Source organism: Choloepus didactylus, chromosome 2 (genome assembly GCF_015220235.1).
Source record: "Choloepus didactylus isolate mChoDid1 chromosome 2, mChoDid1.pri, whole genome shotgun sequence".
NCBI classification, from domain to species: domain Eukaryota; kingdom Metazoa; phylum Chordata; class Mammalia; order Pilosa; family Megalonychidae; genus Choloepus; species Choloepus didactylus.
Window position 1 is genome coordinate 183,072,065 of NC_051308.1, and position 20,334 is coordinate 183,092,398.

Here is a 20,334-nt window from a genome sequence, read left to right on the forward strand (position 1 = left end):
CTAATTCACTTCCTGACTATATATATTTTTATCCTTCTAGTTTATATTGATCTTCTTGAATATTAACCTTCTAATATTGGTCTTCTAGTGTAATTAACCATTTTCTTTCTAGACCCTCTCCATCAAATAGAATACAGTTAAATTTAAAATAAAGAATCAAAATCCAGTTGAACATATGTATTTAAAGAGCAATGTAATGAACACAAAATAAAGGGACTATAGAAAAATGAAAGTAGCATGTTGAGATGGCAGAAGTATGGGTGACTTTTTTTCCTACGGTATTTAAATTATTTGACAATAATTTAAATATATATATGTGTGTATCTCTCCACTTAAACCCTCTGATCTAACTTGACTTCTGACCATGAACTCTCCTGACCTGTTCCTTTCCGTGAGCATCCAAGTCCCAGAACGCATAAACCCTAGATCTAATTCTCTATCTCAGATTCACTGGCTATAATTTAATAAAAGTGAACTGATTAGAACAGTGCTGAGTAAATAACAAGCACTATGTAAATATTAGCTACGGGACTGCCACACCACACAATTACCCAGTGTCATTCAGGTAGCATACACCAAGAATAGTGTCCCCTGGAGTTGTGCAACATGGTAGACCCAGAGCCACTTCCTGGTATCATCAGTATTTACTTCCTTCCAATTCCCACATCCATTTTAAATCATTGCAAGCTTCTTAATATATTTTTATCTGTCAGTTTACTATGGTGTATTTGCCTAAATACACTCAAAACTTGCTGTAATTCTCTCATCCTTTCGTTTTCTCAAACTTCTATTGGACTTCCAACTTTTCTTTTCCTTAGTTTACTTTTACTTCTCATAAAATAACCTCTTTTAAAACCCATGAAATTTATTCACGATTGCTAATGGATGGAGGTGGCCCAAGGGTCCATCAATTGATGAACAGAAGGGCAAACTGTGGTATATACATACGATGGAATATTGTGCGGCTGCAGAAAGGAATGAAATTGTGAGGCATGAAACAAGGTGAATGAACTTTGAGGACATGTTGAGTGAAATCAGCCAAATCAGTGCAAATATTGTATGGTTTCACTACTATGAACTTACTACAACAAGCAAACTCTTGAGATTTAAATGCCAGAGCACAAGTTACCAGTAGGTAGAAAGTGGGCAGAAATTGGGCAAATAATGATTAAACAGTACAGAATGCTCGATAAGGTTCATTGTAAAGGTTCAGAAATGAATAGCACAATACTGTGTGGTGGTAGCACAATATGGTAAACGTAACTAACAAAGCCGAGTGTGAGTATGGTTGGAAGAGAAAGGCTAGAGTCATGTAGGTCACCAGAAGGAAAGCTAGAGAGTTAAAAACTGGGACTGTTTAACTTAGCGAAACCCAGAGTGCACAATGATAGTGGTTAATTTATAAATATAAGAGGGTTCTTACATGAATTGGAACAAACGTACATCACTATTACAAGGTATTAATAAAAGGGTGTTAAATGGGAAAAAAATACAATTAATGTAAACTAAAGTCTATAGTTAACAGTAACATCGTAATATTCTTTCATTAATTGTAACAAAGGCACTATACCAAAGCTAAATATCAATAATAGGGAGATAAAAGGAGTATGGGAATTTTTCCCTCAGAAGAATTGAGAATGTTCTAATATTGACTGTAGTGGTAAATGCATTACTATGTGATTATACCAAGAGCCATTGATTGTACACTTAGGATGGATTGTATGGTGTGTGAATAAAACTGTTAAAAAAAAAACCAAAAACATGAATTCCCAATTTTTATTAATTTATATTCACATTTTATCTGAGTATAAAATACAATTATATGTTTGTAATAAGTATTATTAATTTAACTTTCAATTTTTAAAATAAAAGATAATTCTCTGTAGAGTCTTTCATAATTTACTCTTAGATGACATCCTGTATTTGAACTGTTGTCTTAAAATAGGGGAAAATGAGTTTCTAAGTTTTTGGAAAAATGAGTTAAAGGGTAGCACAGTAAAGTAATTCTCTACCTAACGACAAACATGTATTCTCAGCATCTAATCCTAAGACCCAATTTTAAACATATTTTCCTTACCGTTGTGAGAGAATAAGTGAAATTTTATAACTGTAGTTGTGAATGATTTGGGCCATTGCTTGCCACCAATAATGTCGAGAAGGGTTGTAAAAAAGAAAAAGAGGAAAATGCTAACTCAAAAATGTGTCTGTAATACTGGCTCTAAATATAATATTTTTCAAAGTTTATAGGCAAGGAGAAAGTCTTTAAATAACCATGAAAGCCACACAAAAATGCTTAGGATTTTTAAACTGATTTAAGATTCAAACTACAAAATGACATAGAATTTATATATTTGAATCAATAGGATGTTTTCAATTTTTCCTGGTCTGATGTTTCACTTTTCAATTCACTACCTCAAGATACTCGATCTAAATACTCAAGTGAACAGCAGTATTGAATTGCAGTTGATTGGTGATAATGAACCTACAATAAATATCACATGATAAATATTCTCTGAAAATTTTTGAGAAAGACATTTGTTTTTTTTATTAAAAAAAAATAATAATGCCTTATCCTTTCCAAGAAACTGCCTATATCACATATTCTGGATGTCTTGCTTGTATTTCACCATTATTTGAAATTTCCAGTTTCCTTCTCACTTCATATCTGTTTCAATAGCAATTCATATGGTGATTTAATGTTTTCAAAGTGGTTTTCATTATCTGCCCTTCCTCTTGTTTCCTGTTTTTGGAAAATCCTTTATACTCTTTTTATGGTTGTATATGAATATATAATCACCACAAGTTAGATGTAAAGTGCAAGGTATTGAGGATGATCTGTGATAAGCCATGAGAAGGAAGTTTCTTCCTCACAGCAAAGAAATTAGTAGACAGAAAGAGGAAAAAACAAAACAAAACTGTATTTGTATAATTTGATCTGGCATGGAATAGAAGATATCTAGACATATCCAAAAAGCAGAGATTTCTGACTTAAAATTGGGTAGATTATGAAGATAAGCCATTTTTGCTGTTCTGTTTCTTTTATTCTAAAAACAAGACGGAATTAACATTTATACTTTCAAATATGTTTGCTCTTGGACAATGTTAACTCCTAAAGTTAACAGAACACAAAAGTGACCTTAATTTTTAATCTTCTGAAGTCCTCTTCTCACTAACACAGATTTAACGGGGTTGGATTAATGTAAAAATAGAAAAAAGGATACCTCAGGGAAATTGGGGGATACACTTATACTATAACAGATCTTTTCATTCACTCATTCAGCAAATGATGACTCTCAAGGTTGCCTGCTGGTGGTTAATACATCAACAAAAGGGGATTCAAAGTTCAAATCTTATGAAGAAGAGAAAAAAGAAACTTTCACCATCAAAAAGTCACATCAAGAATTTTAAAAATACATTTCTGAAATGAAAATACTGGATTTTACCATTAATATTGATGGCCAAATGGAGGATAGTCCTATCATAATTCTAACAGAACACCCACTTAGAATCCTGTCTTTTTTGACTTTCCTTTCTTCTGGGCTGAAAGAGATCATTCATAAGCTTTCTGACTGAGTTTACCTGCTGTCAGAATTTGAAAAGAAATCTGTGCTCAAAACAGTCTGAAACTAGAATATACAGTCCCTCTATTCTAAATCTAATAATGTAGTTTTGTTGCTGTTTTCCCAGTAAAAGATTAGTACAACTTTTGGTTAGTCCACCGCTGAAGTTAAGTTAGCAGGCAAGATAAATCCATCAGCCCATCTCTCCATTTTCATCAACACATTCATTCATAAATATTATTGAATACCTTTTATGCGTATATTTATTTTTAAGCTAATAATTTGATTATAAACATGTATTCCCAGTCATGAAAATGACTATATTGCAAGATTTGTTTGTTTTGTTTGTATAATATTCTAAGCATTTTCAATATGATTTAATGTAAAGGAAGTTTCTGCCTCCTCACCTAACTTTATCTCATTCTAAAACCATACTTATAAATGACCCTAAATATGCTGAGAAAATAACGGAATACTATTCTGTAACTCTAACCTTTTACATAGTTCTTGTAAGAGAACACTTACAATCAGTTCTGATCCATTTGAATGTATGGGTGCTCTCATTTGATGTGTTTATTGTAGAATCCTATGGAATACTGCAGCTGTGTAGGAACAACAAATTGCAATAGCTTAGATGAGAGGACTGCAGTCTATAAAATCTGGCTTACTACTGGCTTCCTGTTCCTACATTGCTTTGACATTCTAGGAAAATTAGTATTGAACTTAATTTGTCCAAATTTTATCTAGGGTAAAGGAAAATTTTAGATTTGAGGCTATTTCACTTCAATAAACTATCCTCACTGGGAAATGCCAAATCTGATTTTTCTCATCAGGCATACTAAAGCAATCTGCTCACCCTTTGTTTCAGTTTTGCATGCAACTCTAAATTTAACAAACAGCCTTTCTGAAAGAAGAGATCAATGACTTAGATGATACACAATTTTAAGTCTTTGTAATAAGTCACTTTTCCACACTGAAACATCATGGATGCTCCATAAAAAAGTTAATACTTTGCTTTCAGAGCAACAATATTATTTGCTTTCATTATAAATAAACAGAATTCATTTGAGATAATGATATTTAAAATGAAAGGATTAAAATAATCCCGACATTAAAACCAAAAGCAGTTTACGTTCTCACGTCTTTATTAAAGTATTTATTTTATAATCCTAGCTTGATAATAACTTGCACTTTTATATCACAAATTTGCCTTTAAGAAACACTTAATACCTTTAAGGCAGATTTGCCTTATAGATGGCCTCAGCTTCTAAACATCACTACACTGATTTATACTAATAACAAAAATCACATAGAGGAGCATGTATTGATATCTTTCTTCATACTTAATATTAGATTTTAAAAACGATGTAATAAATAGAGTTCCCATATAACTGCATTTTTAGATAGGAAACAAACACTACTCCTATCTTATAATTCATTATCTGATTTGATTGGATGCAGTTACTATTAATAACATAACCTTTAAATTTGTGGGGAAAACCAATACTTTATATTCACTCCTCTTTGGAAGGTTCAACAGCAAACATAATGAGCAGCCATTATAAAACCACATTGCTACATATTACCTTACCTCACAATTCCACTTATATAATTGTATGCATTCTACAGCTAACCATTACTATTTAGTATATTAAAATACATCCAAAAGTATCCTTTGGTTGCTTTAACAATCATAGCAAGCAGCTAGGCAGCACTGAAGATTCATTTTCTGGTCTTCTGGACATTCGTACAAGCTGAGGCTTTTGAAACTATTATGATCCCAGTCTTTGGACCTGTATCAGAAAACCTCCAGACTAGTGGCCTCAGGTAGAATAATTTGAAGAAGGCTTGCAGTTAAGGTGGAGTTCTCATTAGCAGAACTTAGGGAAATAGGAATGCAACCAGAATCACTCAATATTTATTAGATACCAAGATTCATTAAAATCATTTCCCTTTCAGAAAAATATCTTTAAAACTTTCATATTTTCAAATGTTCTTTTTTAAAGAATATATAAAATTAAGATTTTGTGAAATAAACCTGTTTCAAGTATACTTGTTTCTCTTTATTTTTCCTCCTTCAAAGGAGTTCTTATCAAGCACCAATGCGCTCATCTTTAAAGCAAGACAAACTCTTCTGTGCTAAATCTTTTTAATCTTTTCTTTACATCCTCTGAGAAAAGGTCTTCATTGGTTGTAGTCGATGTAAAATCATAGTCTCTGGAATGACCATTTACAAAAGTAAATAAGGGATATTTCTCTTTAGAAAAAACTTCCAGCATCTGTAACAGAAAGTACAGAAGAATCTCTTATTGGTTGCAATAAATAGTGCATTAGGATCAGTTGGCAAAATCTAATGTTTTAACCCTTCTTATTAGCTTCTCTCTTGTTACCATTCATCCAGTGCTATTGCTTTAACTGGTCTGAATGATGAACAAAATTGATCAGCATTGTATAGTTTATTTATAGTTAACTACAGGCTTCTCCATTAGAACTAGACCATCAATTAAATATGTGCCTACTCCCTCTCTATCCCTAAGGAAGTCTTCTGCATACATCAGTGTGAGGGCATACTAAATAGTTAGGTTGTGGTTTTTCTTTGGCAGAAATAGACAATAGAAGAAAATTATATCACTGCCAATGGTGAAATATTGTGCAAGATTGTTGGGTAGCATAATACAGAAAAAAAGAGCATTAGACTGATTAAGAAGCCCAATTCTAATCTTAATTCTGCATCTTACCTTGATGTGACTTTGGACAAACCACTCTACCTGAGTATCATCTATAAAATGGAAAGACATTCAATCTCCCTACCTCAGAGAATTGTTAAGAAGACCAGAAGAGATAATATAAAAGTTATTTTTTAAAAAATTTAAGTCTTGGCAAAGATTCCTATATTTGAAAAATATTTTGACTAATATACATTTGCAATAATCTAGCCAACATGAAAAAGTGTTCTTATTCATATTAATAATCCCATCCCACATGTACTATTTCCTTCTAAAGTTACATTAAATAATTTGGAAGTGAGAAAAGCAAAACCTAGAATTTTACAGGGAAACTAACAACCTTCATAAACTCTCTCAATTTGGGATTCATTGACAAACCGTCAACCTATTCTAAACCATTTTGTATCTTTCTGTTAAACAAATTCTATTTAAGAAATTAAAACAATTTTCATTTAAAAAAATGAATTAAAAATTTGAATAAAGGATGTTTTGACAGAAACTTTTCTATTGGTAATCAAGTCCATATAAAAAGGACTGTGAAAAGTGTATGTGAGTTAATCATAATCAATTAATATAATTTGTTTTTAAACAATAATTACAGAGGTAAAAAAATAAATTCTCACAAATATCAACATTCAACTGAAGGATCATCAAATTCTTATATATTATATTTACAGATCCTCTGAAACATGGCTAAAATAAATTGTTACATACAGCATATAGATACAATATTAAATTTAAATATTTCAATCAGATGGTTATTATGAAATACATTTTTAACTGAATGAAAATGAACCATTTTAAAATAATAAGTAAAAGCTAGATGTAATGAAAATCAGATCCTATAATTCATATTGTGCTCCTAAATTATACATTGTTCACATTTATTTTATTTACAGTCTATCAAAAAAAAAAGAGGAAGAGTGAAATGGTAAATATGTGGAAAATAAAAAAGAAGCAGCAGAGAGGGGCAGGCATCTGATAAAGCATCCTTCACCTTCAGCCAATGACTTGAATATAGCCCCAAATTATTGCCATTTTACATTCATTTAAAATTTATATTCATTCACTTGTAAAAGTCCAGTACCTAATGGGAAGGTATCCACACCGTATCATTTTCAGATCAACAGAGCAGAGCAAACATTATCATCTCTTCACCCTTTTTTTTCAAGATCAGGTAAGATATCAATGGGATCTACTAGTACAGGACTACACTGTTTATCAATGTAAGGTTAAAATCTGTGTGCACCCCCCCCCACAAAAAAAAAAAATCTGTGCCCCAGTGAAAAATGTCAAATAGGAACCCTCCACCCTTTAATTAGAAAATACGGCTACTTCTTGCAATGCAGGGTCTCCTAATGCAAATTATTTATTGATTTTAGACTTTCAGAATTATTTTTCTATTTAGAGTTTATTTAAAATATTTTTAAAGACTATTAAATGATAAATATATTAAAGGATAGTTGAGCTGAGCAATAATACAAGTGATAACCTATCAACTTTATACATAAACATCATACAGCACAGAAATGTAATTATAGAACAAATAAAAATGGAAATGCCAAAGTCTAGAGACTTTAGAAATGATCTAGCTTACTCTAATTTTATGAATAGAAAATTGAGAACCAAATTACTTTATCTATGCGACATATATCTCCAATTAAAATATCATACAAAAAAAGATCATGTAAATTAGGACATTTTTAATTTAATAACTTGGGAAAATGTTTATTATCTAATTTTAAGAGGAAAAAAACAGGGCATTTTAACTCAAAATGGATCAAACACCTAAATTTAACCATAAAACTCTAGAGGAAAACAAAGGGGAAAATCTTCATGACTTTGGATTTGTCAATGATTTCTTAGATATGACACCAAAAGCATGAGCAACAAAAGAAAAAAGCAATTAAATTGGACTTCATGAAAATTAAAAATTTTAGTTCATCAAAGGACATTATTAAGAGAGTGAAAGAACAACCTAGAGACTACGAGAAAATAGTTGCAAATCACATATCTGCTAAGAATTTAATATCCAGAATATACAAAGAACACTTTTAACTCAACAACAAAAAGACAAAACAATCCAATTTAAAAATGGGCAAAGGACTTGAAACAGACATTTCTCCAAAGATAAACTGATGGCCAATAAGCACATGAAAAGATGCTCAACATCATTAGAATCGGTTATTTTCAAAAACAAACAGAAAATAAGTGCTGGCAAGAATTCAGAAAAATAGGAACCCTCATACATTGTTGGTGGGAATGTAAAATAGTGTAGCTGCTGTGGAAAACATTTTAGCAGTTCCTGAGAAAGTTAAGTATAGAATTATACGTAACCTGGCATTCCTCTTCTAGGTAAATAAACAGTAATTTGAACAGATACTTGAACATGAAAGTTCATAGCAGTATTATTCACAAAAGCCAAAAGGTAGAAACAACCCAAGTGCCCATCAACAGATGAATGGATAAACAAAATGTGGTATACAAACATACATACAATGGAATATTATTCAGCCATAAAAAGGAATGAAGTTCTGATGCATGATACAACATGGATGAATCTTGAAGATATCACATTAAGTGAAATAAGCCACACACAAAAGGAAAAATACTGTATGACTACATTCATATGAAATATCTAGAATAAGCAAATGCAGGAGACAGAAAGCAGATTAGAAGTTACCAGGGGCTGAGAGGGGAGACATATGGGAAGTTATTGCTTAATGAGTACAAAGTTTCTGTTTGGGGTGATGAAAAAGTTTTGTTAATGGATGGTGGTGATGGTAGCACAAAATTGTGAATGCAATTAACATCAATGAATTATACACTTAAAAATGGTTAAAATGGGAAATTCTGTTACATGTATGTTACCACAATAAAAAATTTTAAAAACAGTATATAAAACTATATGTAAAATTTAATCTCAATATGTTAAAAGATTTTAAATAGTACTTTCAAAATTCTAGTAGGAAATACAACAAAATATTAACTGTTCACTTTGAATGAAAGAATTAGCGGTGATTTTTATATTTTTTATACTTCTATTTTCCAAACTTTCTAACATACACTTCTTCTATAGTTCAGATAATAAACATTATTTTTTTAAAAATACTTAAGATAATTAAATTTACTATCTCATAGTTACTTTTCAAAGGAGACTTCAGTGATTTGATAAACAAAAACTTAAGAATATATGTCTAAACTGTAATACTTCAATAAGATAGCTAAAGATAGATTGAAGTTGCTTTATTATCTAAACAGATTTCTTTTCAGGAGTGCATCTGATCACACTTTTCCTACGTACCAAGTTGGCAGGTTTCAGAATTTACAAAGGAAAAGTTGGAGGACAGGAGTTAGGGAATTTATTCCACCCAAAAGTAAGTTGGAAGTAAGAAGAGAAATAGAACCAGGCCAAATTTTTCTACTAGTCTACCACTATGCATGTAAAATCATGCCCAGTACCAACCAGTCTATACCTAGTGATTTATATTCACCACAGTGGAGCTACATCTTATGTAGGAGTTAGGTTCTAAAGTCAGCCCATAAACGAAAGTCAAATATAGTCAAAAATCAATTTAGTCTAAGTTACCTTGAAAGCCCTCAAAGTGCTCTAAGGGCAGTATACATAATCTTGCATATATAACCCTGTTCAGTAACATGTAGAAATGTACAATATATATAGTAATATATGGTATATAATAAAGAATACACATGGAAAATATTTTCCTATATTTTTATTACAAGAGCTCATGTAGTTGAATTCAAGTAAGTTAAATGTGCATATGGCATAACTCCTCTCTCTCTCCTTACTACTCAATTTTAAATTCTTGTAACCTAATTTTTACCTTAACACTATACTGAAAATACACTCTTTTCTAGTACTCAAATAAAAAGGCTTTTTATCAGTTCCTATTCTCCTGTTATTTCATATACCATTCCTTTCTTAAAATTCTCACATACACACCCTTGACTACTGCAACAGTTTGCTCTTTTGGTTCTCTTTCTCTTTTCTGAACTATTTCTTCTCCATCTCCTTCATTGACTCCACTTAGTCCCACATCCCAAAATGCAGATATAAATGATCCTTCCTCTCTATATATTAACTCATTCTATATTCTCTCCCTTAAATATACTATCTACTCTGTTTCACCAGCTCTCTGCTAATGATTCTGAAGTTGTAACCTAAAAATAATGACAACGACATACTTATGTAGTGCCTGCAATATACGAGCATGGTTCTAACTGATTTGTTAACTCATTTAATCCTCACAATCCTAGGAAGTAGGCTTAATTATCATCCATGTTTTATAGATGAGGAAACTAAAATATTGAGAGGTTAGGTGAATTGCTTAAAGTCACACAGCTAGTGTCTGACAGAGCCAGGTTTTGAGGACAGGCAGTCTGGTTCTAGTATAATCACTATACATTACTGCCTCTCCAACAGTAAGTGGGTCATTATCAAGCTGCACATTCTAATATCAACCCAAACTGGTCATACCAAAATAAAATTATTTTCTCCTGCCAAAGTAGCTCCCCTCCAGATTTTTATCAATGTTAACATCATTTGTGTTAAAATTAGGAATGGTTTCTGTTGTGACAAACACAAAACAAAAACAAAAACCAATTAATTAGTGGTGGCTTTAAAAAATAAGGAATTTTGTTTTTATCAAAGAAAGTCTTACTCACTTTGATTAACTGATGTCAGAGCTGACAGTTTCTAAAGTTTTCTTGCCCTTTCCCTCATTATCATAACAGAACTGATGGAACTCCAGTTGTTGAGTTTGCATTCCAGGCAGGTGGAATATGGGCAATGATAGCAATACACCTATACCCCATTTTATCAGGAAAGCCAGAGCTTTCCCAGAAACTTCCAGCAGACATCTACTTACATTTCATTGGCCAAAACTGTGTCTAAATACAAGGGAGATGAGAAAAATGAGTATTTGGGTAGGCACACTGCCATCCCAACAAAATTAGCAAAATAAAGGGGAGAGGGGCAGATACTGAACAGGTAACTAATGGTGTTTGCACACCATTCAGAGATAAGAACCATGATAAAAACAAAACAGGGTCATGTGATAAGGAAGGCCTGGAAGGCTTTTTTAGGTTGCAAGGTCAGAAGAGATCAAGCTAATACCTGAATGACAATAACGAGCTAGATATAAAAGTTCTGGGAAAGTCCCTTTCCAGGCAGAGAAATCAGGTAGTGCAAAGGCCCTAGAATATCAGCACACTTAGCATGTTCAAAGAAGAATAAGAAAAAGGTCAGTGTAGATAAAGGGTAGCGAAAAAAGAGGAAGAGTGGTAAACAAGAGCCAGATCACACAGACCCCTGTAAGCTAAATTAATGAGCGACTTAGGTTTCATTGTTCTCATAAACATTCTACCTCTTAAAATTCTACCATAAACATCCCATTTTACCTCAATGTTTCTGCTCAGGATGCTTCCATCACCTAGCTACTCTTCCTACTTCCTGATCATACAAACTCTATCAGTTATTAAAGTTCCAGACCAAGCTCTACTGACAACGTGAAATATTTTCCAACTATCAGTTCACAGTGATTACTCCCATCTCCAAAGTCCTATAGATTTATCTGGTATAGTGGAACAGTTACAAACATGGACTATGAAAACAGACAATCTGTGCTCAAGTCCTGGCTCAATACTTACTAACTGTGTGACCTGGGCAAGTTGCTTAATCAGATTGTGTGCCATTTTCCTTCTCTGTAAAATGTCAGTAATAATACCTATCTCACAGAGTTTTTATATGATTATAGATACATCTACACATATACACAAATATATATGTGTAGATATACTAGTACATATAATTATATGTATATTACACACGTGTATATATATATGGATATGTGTAATATACATATAAATTAATATATGTAAAACACTTATAAGATTGCCTGGCATCTAATGTGCTGGCTATTATCATTATTATTGCCATTTTCATAATATTAGTCTTCCGGCACTGATTAAATACATATTCTTATATAGTCATTTATCTTTATTGTCCATTTCATGTCTTCCCAACAAAACTATAAACTTTTGAACATTTCACAAGAAGTCAGAGCTATTATAATTAGATCCTAAAAGTAGAAAAGACCTCTGAAAGAAAATATCCCTCAGATTTCACTTGGAGAATATAAGACTTTTAGAAACATCATGAACATGAGCCTGAAATACCAAAGTATTTTCAAAAAGACATTTACTAGAATAGTATCGGGTATGAAAAATTGTGTTCCATTGGAAGAAATGGGAATGTCTGTCCCAGTAGAGGAAGCAGACATATTCTCCTGTGCTGAGACCAAGGAGCAAGTTACATGGAGGCAGATTCCAACTTAATATAAGAAAATATTTTTTTAACAGTAAGGGTCTGTCCAAAAGTTAAAAAGAATACCAATGAGCTCATCATCAACTGAAATAAAGATTAGATACTAATCAACTGTCTGCAATAAGGACTGATGCATGAATAGAAGTGCGTAATGCTTATGAGCACATAATCTTGAGTTAAACCTTCTAAGGAGTGAGTCTCACCACAGCCATCTATTAATGGCGACTTTTGGAAAGTTAGTGAACCTCTCCAAGTGTGAAATGGAGCTAAGAGTACCTCAGAAGGATGAATAGATTAAATGAGAAAATGTATATAAAGTATCTAGCACAATGCCTGACATATGGTAAAAACTTTTGTCTGAAAAGGCAAAATAAACCTAGAGGAAACTTATTAATAGTTGAGGGCTGCCCAGTGAAAAGGCAGGCTCATCATCTGATCTCCTTAGTATGAAAGTCACCAGCTAAAAATCCATGCTGAAATACACAGAGCTTCTGCTCAGCTTTTAGTGCCTTGCCCTTAAAAATAAACAGACACATGGTCTCCAGAATTTTGGGTATCTGTGTGACACCTGAAACTCAGAGCTAGAGCTCAGCAGATATGAATGTCAGTATTAGCGCATATAGCAACTGTTAAAAAAGCTGAAAAAGAGTCAAGATTTCAATTAGAGATATGAATGAAGCAGATCTGGTTAGGACTAAGGCAAATCAGGCCAAAGGGTAAAAGACAATATTGTGTTTTAAAATTTCAACTTCCATGTGAGATCAAGGGAGGAGATGTTTGTTTGGTGCAGGATCTATATTTCCTAAAGAATTTAACTCATACAGTTTGTTCAAATACCATAATTACATAGGGCTTTGAAAAGGAAGTGAGACCTGGTAGGTTTGTATAGATTGGTGTGAAATAGCAACACATCCCAAAGTAATTTGGGCAGAGAATAAAAATACATATGCAGGGCCCCGCCAAGGAGCTAGGGGGAAATGCGGAAGTGTTGGACTTCCTCGCCTGGATTGTTGCTGATGTTCTCACAAACATTGAGGACTGACGGTTTGGTATACCGAGCCCTTTATCTTGGTGCTTGCCCTTATGGAGTTCGTTATTGCAAAGGAGAGGCTAACCTGCTTATAATTGTGCCTAAGAGTCTCCCCCAGAGAACCTCTTTTGTTGCTCAGATGTGGCTCTCTCTAGCTAACCCAATTCGGCAGGTGAACTCACTGCCCTCCTGCCTACATGGGACATGACTCCCAGGGGTGTAAATCTCCCTGGCAACACAGGATATGACTCCCGAGGATGAACCTGGACCCAACATTGTGGGATTGAGAACATCTTCTTGACCAAAAGTGGGATGAGAAATGAAATAAAATAAAGTTTCAAAGGCTGGGAGATTCCAAATGGAGTCGAGAGTTCACTCTGATGGGTACTCTTACACATTACATAGATAACCCTTTTTAGGTCCTAATGTATTGGAATAGCTAGAAGTAAATACCTGAAACTGTCAAACTGCAGCCCAGTGGCCTCAACTCTTGAAGACAATTGTGTAACAATGCAGCTTATAAGGGGTGACAGTACGATTGTGAAAGCCTTGTGGAACACACTCCCTTTATCCAGTGTATGGATGGATGAGTAGAAAAATGGGGACAAAAACTAAATGAAAAATAGGACGGTCAGGGGGTGGGGATGATTTGGGTGTTCTTTTTTACTTTTATTTTTTACTTTTTCTGGTATAAGGAAAATGTTCATGTGCTGGTTTGAATGTATTGTGTCCCCCAGAAAAAGCCATATTCTTTGATGCAATCTTGTGGGGCAGAAGTTTTAGTGCTGATTGAATTAGAATCCTTTGGGTGTTTCCATGGAGATGTGACCTGCCCAGCTGTAGGTGATAACTCTGATGAGATAATTTCCATGGAGGCAATGGCCCCACCCATTCAGCATGGGCCTTGATTACTGGAGCAGTATATAAGCTCAGGCAGAAGGAGCAAGCTTGCTACAGCCAAGAGGGACACTCTGAAGAAAGCACAGGAGCTGCAGATGAGAGACAGTTTGAAGACAGCCATTGAAAGCAGACTCTTGCTCCGGGGAAGCTAAGCGAGGACAAACAACCCAAGAGCAACTAAGAGTGACATTTTTAGGGAACTGCAGCCTAGAGAGGAACGTCCTGGGAGAAAGCCATTTTGAAACCAGAACTTTGGAGCAGACGCCAGCCACATGCTTTCCCAGCCAACAGAGGTTTTCCGGACGCCACTGGCCATCCTCCAGTGAAGGCACCCGATTGTTGACGTATTACCTTAGACACTTTATGGCCTTAAGACTGTAACTGTGTAAACAAATAAACCCCCTTTTATAAAAGCCAATCCATTTCTGGTGCTTTGCATTCCGCCAGCATTGGCAAACTAGAACAGTTCAAAAAAGAGACTGGGGTGATGAATGCACAACTATATGATGATACTGTGAACAGTTGATTTACACCCTGGATGACTGTATGATATGTGAATATATCTCAATAAAACCAAATTTAAAAAAAAATAAAAGTTTAAAAAAGGGAATGGAGGGAAGTTGCAATTTTAAAATAGGGTGGTCAGGTTAGGGCCTCACTGAGAAGGAAACATCTGAGCCAAGACTTAAAGAAGTAAGGGAGTCAGCAACGCAAATATCTGAGAAAAGAGCATTCCAATCAGAGGGAACAGCCAGTGCCTTATATTTCAAAATATTTTATATTTTAAAAGGATCATTTAAGCTGCTGAATTGAGAATAAGCTGTAGTGGAGGTGAGGGGAAACCTGGAAAATAATTAGGAGGCCGTTGTAGTAACAATGGTAGTTAGACCAGGATAGTAGCAGTGAAAGTGGTAAAAAGTGATCTGATTCTAGACATTACTTTGAAAGTATAATTTGTTATGGAATGTGTGATAAAGAAAGGATTTAAGGATAACTTCAAGGCTTTTGGCCTGAGCAGACAGAAGGATAAATTTACCACCAAATGAGATGAGGAAAACTACAAGTACAACAGTTTTGAGAAGGAAAATTAGGAATTCGATTTTGGATATGCACATCAGACATACAAGGGATACTGAGTAGCAGTTTGACATATATAACCTATAATTTGGAAGAGAGGTTTGGGCTAAAAATACCACCTTGGTTTTAGAAGACTTATAGTTGATATTTAAAGCTATGAAACTGAGATCATCAAGATCTCTTACTCCTAGAATAGAAACAAATCAAATTATTATTACCAAATTGAAAAAACAAGATTCCCAAATGAGTTGCATGTTGATGTTTTGTGATTAAAAAACAGATAGTTATTACGGGTTTTACGGTTTAAAGACTAAGCCCTGGGGTACTTCAACATTAAGAGGCTGGAGAGAAGAGCAGGAAAAGGAGAGGTGAGAAGGAACAATTAGTGAAGAATGAGGAAAACCAAGGAAAGAGGAGTTTTGGTGAAAGAAAGTGGTGAAAGCACTCAAATATTTGTTGATTAAGTAAATAAGTGACCAAATTAATAACTATCAATTTTTCCTCCTAGTCACCTAAATGTAAAATAGAGTTGTCTTCGAGTTCTTCCTTTCCCTTAGCCCCTGTACTGGTTTGAGGTATTATGTACTCCAGAAAAGGCCATGTTCTTTTAATCCACCCCTGTGGGTGCAGATCTAATGTGGGTGGGACCCTTTGGTTAGGTTCTTTGAATTGAGAGGTGACCCATCCCATTCAAGATGGGTCTTAATCCCTTTACTGGAGTCCTTTGTGAAAGGATAAGAGAGGGAAACACCCAGAGAGCTTGGAGAGAAAAGCCCCAGGAGAAGCAAGCAAGGACCCAGAGAAACTGAAAGAGCCAGAACCTGAAAGCAACAAAATCCAGGAGAGAAGGATCAGCAGATGCCGGCCATGCACCTTCCCATGTGACAGGGTGTACTGGATGCTATCAGCCTTTCTTCAGAGAAGGTATTTTCCAGTTGATACCTTAACTGGGATATTTTCATGGCCTTAGAATTGTAAATTTGTAAATTAATAAATCCCCATTGTAAAAGTCAACCCATTTATGATATATTGCATTCCAGCAGCTTTAGCAAACTGAAACAACCCCCATCACTATCACTACCCCCAGTTCAAGCAGCTTCTTGGTCTTCAAACCCTCTCAAAATAATTCCTTCCTCTCCAGTCTCCCTGCTTTGGTCCTAGTTCAGTCCCTTGAAGAAGACATTACAATTTGGCAAAGAAAGGTTAGACTCTTCAATAAATGATGCTGGAACAATGGGCTATTCATGTTGAAAAAGAAAATATCTACCTAACAACAGAAACAGGATCTACATGTAAAACATAAAACTTCAAAACTTTTGGAAGAAATGTAGGAAATATGCTTATGACCTTGGGTCATTAAAGATTTTTTGATACAAAATTTAAAAACCATAAAGGAAAAGATTAATCTGACTATATTAAAATGAAAGATACCATTTAACAAGTGAAAATAATAGCCTAGGAGAATATATTTACAACAAATAAAGTCATCAAAGCAGTAATACCCAGAATTATAATCAAATCAAATAACCCCATTAAAAAAATACAGAAAAGAAATGAACAGGAAATTCACAAAAGAGGAACCATAATGGGCCAATAAACCTTATTAATAAGACGTACAGCATCACTAGCAATCAGGGAAATAAAAATTAAAATTACAAAGAGTTACTATTTCATATCCATGAGATTGGTTAAAAATGTAAAAGTCTGACAATATCAAGTGTTAATAAGGATGTGAAACACTGGAAATTCTCATATATTGTGTGGTATGACCACTTTTGAGAGCATTTGACAATATCTAGCAAACTTAAAAATATGCATACCTTATGACCTAACAATTCTACTCTAATGTAGTTATCCTAGTGAAAGTAATATACATGCATGAAGAGATAGGTACAAGAATATTCTTATAAACATTATTTGTAACTAAAAAATGAAACAAGCTATATGGCCACCAATAAAAGAAAGTGTACATAAATAGTATATGGTAAGATGGACAACAATTCAGCAGTTTAAACAAATAAACTAAACTTACATGTATAGATATGTATAATCTTTAAACCAATGTTAAATGAAAAGGCAGTTTGCAGAAGGATATATACATTTTTATATAAAGTTATCATTAATTTAAAGTTTAATAACATGCAAACAATATAATATGTTATTTATGGATATATACAAGTATGTGTATGATATACTAATTCAGCATAGTGGTTATCTCTGCAGACAGAGGAATGCAATTGGACTGTAAATTTTTTTCTTAAGCTCAATGGTTGTACATGGGTATTTATTATATTATTCTCTATATTTGTGCAGGCCTGAAATTTTAAATATTAATTTTAAAAATCAGCATATCACTAACATACTACTTCTTCAGCCTGGGATTAAAGACTCTCCATATTATTATTACAACCTACTTTTCCAGCCTCATCCTTCACTTTTCCCTATAGCAGTGTTCCCCAAACCTTAGATCTTCACTATTTTGATTCTAGCTTTATGCCATCTGTATTGTAATTAATTATTTTTCTATTATTTTTAACGTAGATTGTGCAACTCAATGTCTGGGAAATCATATGCTTAATATATCACTTATATTTTTCTACTATAAATTACATATAAGTATTAAAATAAAATATTTGTCCTTTTGCCACCTAAAAAAATCAAGTATCACACTTTGGGTTGCACTGCCTTACACAAGTGGTTCTCATATTTGGTGCACAAGACATTACTTGGGAGACTTGTTAAAAATGGAGAGTCCTAGGCCCATCCCTAGGCATTCTGATTCAGACAGAAGATAGAAATCTTTTTCTATTTATATCCTTAGCACCTACCACATAGGACTACTGGTCATTCTCTAAACAAGCTTCACACTTTCCTTCCCCTAAAGCTTTGCTCTTGTTATTTCCTCTGCTTGAAGTACCCTTCTTTCTCCATAAGCCAACAGAAATTAAGTCCGACATTTTAAGGCCCATCTTAAATATCACCATCACGATAAAGTATTTTGGCTTGGATGTGACATCTCTTTCATTTCAACACCTTTCTTTCCCGTATCAATTTATTTTTACTTCTCTAGATACTTAGCATATTCAGTGTAAGTCTACTTGTCTTATCTCCCTTCCTCAACTACAAATGCTACTTGAGGGCAGAAGCCTTATACTTTGTTTAAAAGTAGTAATTATAATACACATTTTATGCTCTGCATATGGTAGTTACACAGATGTGCTGAGCTGAACTCTGCTAAATACTGAATTACTTTAAAGTTTTTTATTAATATTTTAAAAATCACATAGCTAGTTAGAACATTCATTCATATAACATTACAAATTGAACATGAGTCTCTAAGACTACCTTGCTTCATTTCTAAAATGAGAAAACTATAAATATATCCTATAGAAAAATAATTTCAAGTTGTTTTAATTTTTAAAGATAAAAAACATATAAATTTAACTGCCAAATTCAGTTTTTAAGTAAAGAAAAATTCTTAATTTACAAACTTTCAGACAAAAGTAAATGATCACATTATTAACTGACAAAGTGAAGTTTTGATACTATTACAAAAAGCTATTAACTTGAGAACACCACTACTATTAAATCAAAGTTAACTGATTCTGGTAAAATTCTCAGTACATCCAAATGACACTTCAGTGTGGGTTTTTTGACCTTATATTGGACAGACACTACTCTGATGCATCAAGAGTGATAATTTCTATGTATTCTCTCAGGGTAAAAACCATAATAACTATCTGTTTTTAATCACAAAATATCAACATGCAACTCATTTAGGAATCTTGTTTTTTCAATTTGGTAATAATAATTTGATTTGTTTCTATTACAGCAATAAGAGCTTGTTTTACTGTTCTTAATATACTTATTCTAATCTATGCAGAGAGTAAACTAATAGAAACAAGAGAACAGGAATTTTTAATAGAAAAGGTGCATCAATATCAACTATATTACAATATCATCTGGATATGGATATTTTAGCACATTCTTCTATAAAGACAAAGAATTGTCAAAGTAAAATATGCAAATTTATATACCAATACCAAAATAAAAGATGAAAAAATGGAGAATACATATTTTCTTATGTTCACTTGGCCTTCCAGGTTGGAAAAAAAAGAACGAAGAGACGACAAGTGTGAGAAATGAACAATAAGGAAAGGTTCTCACATATCTCATTCTCTCTTCTCCTCATTCATTTTTCTATCACGTTCTCATTAAATTTCCTCTTTTACATGGCAGGTCAAGTAAACTAAACCTAGCTGATGTAAAACTTTTTATTTAACTTTTTCATTCTATTTTTTACCTTGTAAAAGTAAAAATTCAACCTATTATGTCCATTTTCCTGAAATAAATTAACTTAAGGAAAAGCAGTAATAAGCTACTGACTTTTAACTGACTCTCATATCAGAGCTTGTTAAACATTTCCAAAAATAATTCTGGTATTAGTTTTACTTACCATAAAATGGCAACCTATAACTATTTATACTAATAAAAGGGCCCCAACCAGTTATGCTTCCTTTCTACATAAGTATTCTTTTTTATTTTCTAAAGTACCAAGAATAGACAGACTTAACTAAGGCTCTTTAAATGTTTTAGCAGCACTCAAGGACCAGAAAAAAGCAGAAGTTTAAAGGTAATGAGAAGAAGTTAAATAAACCTATTTTAAAGATCCTTTAAGTAGAATAGATCGGATTA

The 20,334-nt window shown here is 33.3% G+C and overlaps 1 protein-coding gene across 5 annotated transcripts in view; it reads right to left on the minus strand.

Moving 5' to 3' along the window:
* The window catches only part of ATG4C (autophagy related 4C cysteine peptidase), a 178,098-nt gene that overhangs the window by 71,251 nt on the left and 86,513 nt on the right, over positions 1–20,334 (minus strand). For 4 of the 5 annotated variants that reach the window (XM_037827042.1, XM_037827043.1, XM_037827041.1 and 1 more), the window contains one exon: positions 1,782–5,839. The exons of the other annotated variant lie outside the window; for it this stretch is intronic. In XM_037827042.1, coding sequence (XP_037682970.1) covers positions 5,675–5,839 — 165 coding nt within the window. In that variant the 3' untranslated portion in view covers positions 1,782–5,674. Of the gene's footprint in view, positions 1–1,781; positions 5,840–20,334 lie in introns of those variants that run through there. 5 annotated transcript variants of the gene reach the window in all.